The 7,200-nt window shown below is 39.0% G+C and overlaps 1 protein-coding gene across 1 annotated transcript in view; it reads right to left on the bottom strand.

Annotated features, from left to right (window-relative positions):
- Nucleotides 1-7,200, bottom strand: part of ACACA (acetyl-CoA carboxylase alpha) — a 336,306-nt gene that overhangs the window by 186,024 nt on the left and 143,082 nt on the right. Inside the window, exons 19-24 of the mRNA XM_006832345.1 lie at nucleotides 6,694-6,844; nucleotides 5,669-5,803; nucleotides 5,158-5,304; nucleotides 4,651-4,839; nucleotides 3,329-3,429; nucleotides 2,541-2,629 (exon numbers count right to left, since the gene is read on the bottom strand). Of these exons, the coding sequence (XP_006832408.1) occupies nucleotides 2,541-2,629; nucleotides 3,329-3,429; nucleotides 4,651-4,839; nucleotides 5,158-5,304; nucleotides 5,669-5,803; nucleotides 6,694-6,844 (812 nt within the window). The remainder of the gene's footprint in view (nucleotides 1-2,540; nucleotides 2,630-3,328; nucleotides 3,430-4,650; nucleotides 4,840-5,157; nucleotides 5,305-5,668; nucleotides 5,804-6,693; nucleotides 6,845-7,200) is intronic.

Genomic DNA, 7,200 nt, shown 5'->3' with positions numbered 1-7,200 from the left:
AGGCGCATGGATATTATCCTATCACAGACAGCATTGTACCTCATGACTGATCTGAAAATTTTCTTTTTGACAATGAATGCAACAACATTCCTCTTCAATTTGTCATTCCCAGCATAGTAAACCAGCAGGGTTTATACCATTCCAATACCAGTCCATTTCAGCTCACTATGCCTAGGACATCGATGTTTATGTGTTCCATTTCATTTTTGACAACTTCCAATTTTCCCAGATTCATACTTCGTACATTCCATGTTCCGATTATCAATGGATGTTTACAGCTATTGCTCTACATTTTGAGTTTTCCTCATCAGCAAATGAAGGTCCCGCGGGCTCTTCTCCCATGGGCTTTACTCCATTTGCTTTATCACAGTCAACTCTACTTTGATGAGGCAGCTCTTCCCCAGTCGCATTTAGTGCCTTCGAACTTAAGGGGCTCATTTTCTGGCACTATATCTGATAGTGTTTCTCTGCTATTCATAAGGTTTTCAGTGACTAAAGATTCGGAAGTAGTTTGTCACTCTTTCTTCCTAGTCTTTGTCTGGAAGCTCATCTAAAACCTGTCCACCATGGGTGACCCTGCTGGTATTTAAAATACCGGTGGCATAGCTTTCAGAATCACAGCAACTCAGAAACCACCACAGTAAGACAAACTTGTCACTTTGAATTTCAAGGTGATCTGTGCAAATGTGTAGAACCATCCTGGGTTGGGGGTGGGGTGTCCATTCGTTCAGGCATCCCTCTAGTCACCAGAATGGAGGTGCGCAGATAGCGAAAGACCAATGAACAAATACCAGAAAAAAAATAATGTCCACACCTGTATCTCCATGGTTCTGTCAGGCGTTTGTGGCTGTTTTGATCCCTCCCCTGCTTGATCTTTCCCAAGATGGCAGCTCCGAGAGTAGCTTAGCATCTTGAATTAGAAGCTAATGGATTTCTTGATTCTGTTACCAATCCCCCTAGCTGTAAGCCTTCCAATGTTCTAAATATTCCTTTATATGTGGTTCAGAGTTCTAGCACCATGCCAAGCCTGCTTGGTCCGGTATTCTGCGTTGTTGGTGATGTAGCTCCTCACTGCACATCTACCCGTTCCGCCATCTTATCAAAGATGCTTACATGTCTTTTATTAGATTTATTCCTTAGCATTTCATATTTTCCAAGGCATATTCTTCTAAATTGCTTTTTAAACTGATTGTCCTACTATTAAGAAATATAATTAAATTTCGTATGTTGATTTTTGCATGCAACCACGTTAGAGTCTCAATAATTCTATTAATAAATCTGTAGATTTTTGGAGGTTTTCTTGATGAACATCATATTGTTTTCAATAGTGGCAAATTTGTTTCTTTACTCCTTCCTAGGCCTTGATTTTTAATTCTTTTTCCTATCTTACAACACTGGCTAGGACTTCCAGTATAGAAACAGTAATAGCAGGTGTCTTTGTCTCATTCCTAATCATAAAGAGCACATTTTAAACACTTTACCATATATATGATGTTTCTTGTAGATTTTTGGTGGAGGCCCATTATAAAACTAGGAAGTTCCATTTCATTCCTAATTTGCCAAGACTTTATCATTAATGGACAGTAAACAATGCCAGCTGTTTTTCTTCTACATGTCTTGAGATAACAACTATGTTGTTCCTCTTTTATTTTATGACTTGGTAAATTGCATTAATTGATTTTTTTCCGATATTAACCAATCTTGCAATCATTGACTAAAACCAACTTGATTTTCATATAATTACACTATACACTTTTGGATTCAGTCTGCTAATATTTCCTTTGGGAGTTTTTGCTGCTCATAAGTGGCATGTTGTTGTTACTAAGTACCATCGAGTCAGTTTCAAACCCACAGCAACCCTGTATAGAGTTTCCAAGGAGTAGCTGGTGAGCTTGAATCGCCAACCTTGCAGTTCAAACTGACTTTGCAGTCCAGTGCATTAACCTACAGGGCCACACAGCCGTACTTTAAAGGACACAAAAGGAATCAGAACAGATAAAAGAAAATTTTAGGTAACATTTCAAATTCTGTGGTGTTTCACTGCCATCTTGTGGCAGGAAGCAATAGATGCAGTACATAGTTTAAAAATCTCAGTCAGGGTATTTGACACGTAGAAGTTTATACACCATTTAGTGAAGCTCTTCAGAGAAAGCCAGGGATAAATTCTACCAAAATGATAGAGTGAGAAGTACTGAACACACGAGCTCTTCCCAGGTGACTATGGTTCAATCCATGGATTAGCTGTTGAGAGGCACGCTCTTGTGATACGGGTTTCTCTCAATTTCAGCCTGGTCATTAATCAACTTCCATGATACAGGGTCAAGAAGATGTCAATTGGGAAATCTAATTTCTACTAGAAAAATTATCCCAGAAGTACACTGGATTTGTAATTTCATCACGATGAATTTTGTTTTCTTCTTTCTTTGTAGCTAGTGGGTTATGGAAGTTTGGTTTTTATGGAATGGGAAGTAATGGTGACAGAATGAACTGGCTTAGTCACCAGAATCAGAACTCATTAGATTGAGTCCTCAGAAGCTTACCGTTCTGGAACTGAGTCTCTACTCGCAGGTACTGCCGGAGCAGATCCATCACCACAGCCTTCATGTGACCTCGGATGCCACTTCGGTACCTAGACAAACAGAAAAGGTTTCTAGTGAACACCTGACAGGCCAACCCTATTAAATAATATACCCAGGGACCAAATTTACTTTCTAGACATTCCAAATAACTGTGTTCCTTCTGAACATAGAATAGGACAGGGGTAGACTAGAATGACCTAATCTAACTATTTAAATTTCAGGCTTAAAAGAAATCTGGCTATACACAAGACTTATTTTTATATTTTTAAACAAAACTAACGCACACAAAAAATCTTTGTAGTCCTACATAACAGTACCCTAATTAGTGGTAAACAAATTATTACACATCTTTGTAATGGCTAAGTCATATCTGAAAGGTTTTAAAGTGAGAATCTTAAACATGCTCTATGAATATTTCACTAGTCCAATAGTTTGCCATATAATTTTTCCTATGAAAAAGAAACTCATAAAAATTACAAGGAAAAATAAAATGACAAGATTTTGTGTTTTAAAAATTGAAAGATGAAGAATTGAAAGAAACAATGAGTATGAGTATTAATCCACAATTCTCAGAAACAAGGGAACTTCCAAAAGTTTGTGGAAATATTAATTAAGTCCATTTTCCACAAACTTTTTGAAATCTCCTCATATTATTGGTACTTAATGAAACTTAGAAAAAAACTTCAGAACTACTTAAAGGGGCAGTCTGGTAGGATCAGTCTGAGAATCTAAAAAGACATGGAACTTACCTCTGTACCAGTTGTACAATGCTCTGCGTGTTCATGAAAAAGACTTCCCGTTCAGATTTCCGGTTCAGTGTAGCTGCGTGGCAATCTAGGATATTGGCAATCTAAGGCATAAGAAAGGGTAAATGAAAGTTCAATCCTAAAAGGAACCCTAAACACCAACCTCTCAAGCATCACTACTAAAAATCTTTTAAGTTACAACATGACAATTCTTGCTATCTTTCACATGATGAGTGCAAACTAGGAGTTATAGGGCATAGTTTAAGGACTTACGTTACATAAGCAAGCCACTTTTGTATCTTTTCAACCTTTCCCAGATGGATGAATGAATTTAACACAAAAACTACTTCCCCACCAAAGGCTCTGACTAACAAAATCTGTCCACTAGCCTGGCTTTACTCCTCTTATAAGTATTTGCTTTAGCATGCTGCTAAGCTAATAAAAAAGTCCCTAATGATAAAATTGAGTGTGGTGCTATAGGATAAGCACTGGGCTGCTGACTGTAGTTCAAACCCTTCAGATGCTCCCCAGAAACCCAATACAGGATCACTATGAGTCAGAACTGACTCAACAGCACTTACAACAATGATAAAATAAAAAATTTTCTCCTACTTTTTATTCACTACCCACTACCATCGATTCAATGTTGTTCATAGCAACCCTGTAAGACAGAGCAGAATCACCCTACAGGGTTTCCAAGAGTAGTCTTTACACAGAAATAGACTGCTTACACCTTTCTCCCAAGGAGCAGCTGACGTTTCCAGGTAGCAGCTAAGTGTGTAACCATTATGTCACCAGGGCTCTTCTTCATATTCAACAAAATACTTTTAATTAGAGCATGTCGAAAGCATACTTTTCTCATAACCCTAGACACATTACATTTCACATACAGTATGACTGGATGGGGGGGGGGCCTTCAAAAAGTTCACTGAAACCTTCTCTCTCTTTTAATCCCATTTTTCCATGAACTTTTTGAAGCCCATCCCCTGCCACTCCTTCATATTCATTATTATGTTTATATCCTGGAGTCCTGGTATGGAGCTGTGGGTTAATACGCTGGACTGCAAGGTCGATTTTAACTACAAGATTCGTGGTTCAAGCTCACCAGCTGCTCCTAGCAAACGCCATCAGGGTCGCCATGAGTCAGAACCGACTCCATGGCACTTAGCTACAACATTCTGAGACCGTTTTTGCAAAGGGTACACTGTTTAAAATTGTAAAAGCACAACATCGAGACAGTAAAGCAGTTCCAAACAGGAAGGAACCCTACAACATGAACTATTGGTAGCCAGTAGGAAACGATCCTAGTGGTACACTATAAATACCTGTTGGCTGGGAAACTGACAGAGGACAGATGTAATGTTGCTAGCATACTGAGCCATTTCCTTCTTGATAGATTTCTCAACATTTGGAGGGATACGGCCAGAGACACTGGTCATGATATCTTGTAATTCTAGGAGAGGCAGGGAGGGATCTCTAAGCGTCTTCATCATCCTCTCTACCCAGTCTTTTACCTGAGGAGAAGCAAATAATAAGGCAAAATCCAGGCAGAGTTAACATAATTCCCCCAATAAAGTATCTGAACTCACTACCATGCAGTACTTACATTTAAACACTGCCCTTGCTCTCTGGTTTAAAAAACAGTAATAACAATTATATGTGGAGTCAGTGGAAGATAAAAGAATCAAGAACTTAAAGACTTTAAATCTCCTAATGAAGGGTGAGTTCAGTTTCAGGCCACACAGTACTTTCCCTCCTGCTAAAAAATCCTTAACAAGACTTTAAACTATTATGGAGACAAGGTACCCTTCCCCAAGAGATATGATTCATACCCTGCTGCTAAAGAAAGGATCTGGAAGGCAGTATCCATTCATTACGTTGACCAGATTATCTAGGACATAGTGGAAAACTCGGTGGAGTTTCTCGCCTCTGAGTGCTGTGCTCTGGATCCGTGGCAAACTACCTGTGTGAAGCTCTGCCTGTCAAACCCAATAAGAAATGAAGTCATTCATTATCACCTAATCAGGATACAAAAGACACACTGCAACTCAGATTCATCATTTAAAATTGAGATACCCTTCATCATACCTAGATATTATACAGAAAGTTTATGGAAGCAGCATCGAGAGAAAATTAGTGTCAATAGCCTAGAAATTCTAGTTTCATAATATTGTAAGGTAAAATACAAGGTATATATGATCAGGGTCAAAAGAAAGGCAAAAAAAAAAAAAACCTTTAAGAAAATAAATGGCAAACCAAGTACTGAAATTACTTGCTCTTCCAAACTACTGGTCATATCCTTCAGTTCTTACAATGCAATATTCAGAGGACCTTCCTACTTACCTGCTGGACCTTGCTAGGGTTATCCAATTGTAATTTGGCTATTACACAGCCAGGGTCAAGAGCTGCTCCAGGTCGCTTGACATAATGGATACAGCCAGACTCTGCAGCTGTTAAAGTCATTACCATCTTCATCACCTAAAGAGAAAAATAAAAATTAGCATCTGATCTGTCTTTTCACATGAGAATGAACTTAAGAGACCAGTTTCTCCCTTATCATTTAAGCTGGACTATACACCAACCTTGCAGTTCAAACGGCTTTGCTGTCTGGCTAATGTGCCAGACTGCAAAGCCGTTTTAACTGCAAGGCTGGCAGTTCAAGCTCACCAGCTGCTCTTGGAAACCCTATACAGGGTTCGTACGGGTCGGAACCAACTCGACGGCACTTGACAACAAACAACATACCTAACTCAAAGGAGCCCTGGTAGCACAGTGGTTACAAATCAGGCTGCTAACCTCAAGGTCAGCAGTTCAAAACTACCAGCCGTTCCGAGGAGAAAGATGAGGCTCTCTGCTCCAATGAAGATTTATAGCCTTGGAAACCCTGTGCAGGGTCACTATGAGTCGGAACCGACTCCAAGGTATTTAACAACAACAATAACATATCTAACTCAATCGAGAAAAACAGGAATCTCTTAAAATCTCCTTTTTCAGAAAGTACTCTCTTACTATCCATCTACTAATACTCCACCTTCATTTGGGTTAGGCGATCCTCTGAACTCTGTGCTTAGCTCTCTCACGATATATTGTTTTTATATCCCACTCCATCTGGAATCATATTTACTATCTATAGCAAGCACAACATGGAACAATCAGATAGTGCTATTGCCTACTACCTGTTTTTAGAGTTAGCTATTATTGCATTGTTCATGGAAAAACATGAGTTTTTACTTATTTTTACAATCTTAAGGCTCACAACCTCAATTAAACCAACTGATAGTCTTTCCTATCTATTTACTCTTCAGCCCTACTTCATCCCAGCCAACTGTTTTCTATCTCATGATCTGGCAGCCCATTCACCACCTGACCTCAATCTCAGCATAACACTGGCCAGAAAACACATGGCCTCCATCCTCCACAATGTACTGAATTAGCTTCCCAGCAGAAGGTGAGCGCATCACTGATGGGTCATTCTCCTTCTCAAATACACAGGTTTTATTGCCAATCGTGATGCGATACCTAGGAGGTAAGTGGAGGTATGTAAGCAAATAAAGTAATTCAGATGTAAAGGAAAACCATACAATGTCAATCTCAAAAAAAAAAAAAAAATCAAAACAAAAAAGAAACTGAACTTTATCCTACACACACAACACATTATTTATTTCTAATGCAAAACAAGCAAAATTTCCTCCATTAAGAATTAAATTAGGGAAGAACAGGACAGGACGGATGGGAAAACAATTAGGCAGGTTTGCATAGGCTAAGCATGACAGAGGTAAATAATTATGTATGCACAACCTTGGAACAATAAGGCTCTGGGATACAGTGACTGAGACATGGTTGGAATGGGCAAAATGGGGGAAACATTGTTAAGA

This window comes from Chrysochloris asiatica, unplaced genomic scaffold (genome assembly GCF_000296735.1).
Source record: "Chrysochloris asiatica unplaced genomic scaffold, ChrAsi1.0 scaffold00007, whole genome shotgun sequence".
Lineage (NCBI taxonomy): Eukaryota > Metazoa > Chordata > Mammalia > Afrosoricida > Chrysochloridae > Chrysochloris > Chrysochloris asiatica.
The sequence above is the reverse complement of the archived record's forward strand: the minus strand, read 5'-3'. Positions and strand labels throughout refer to the sequence as shown.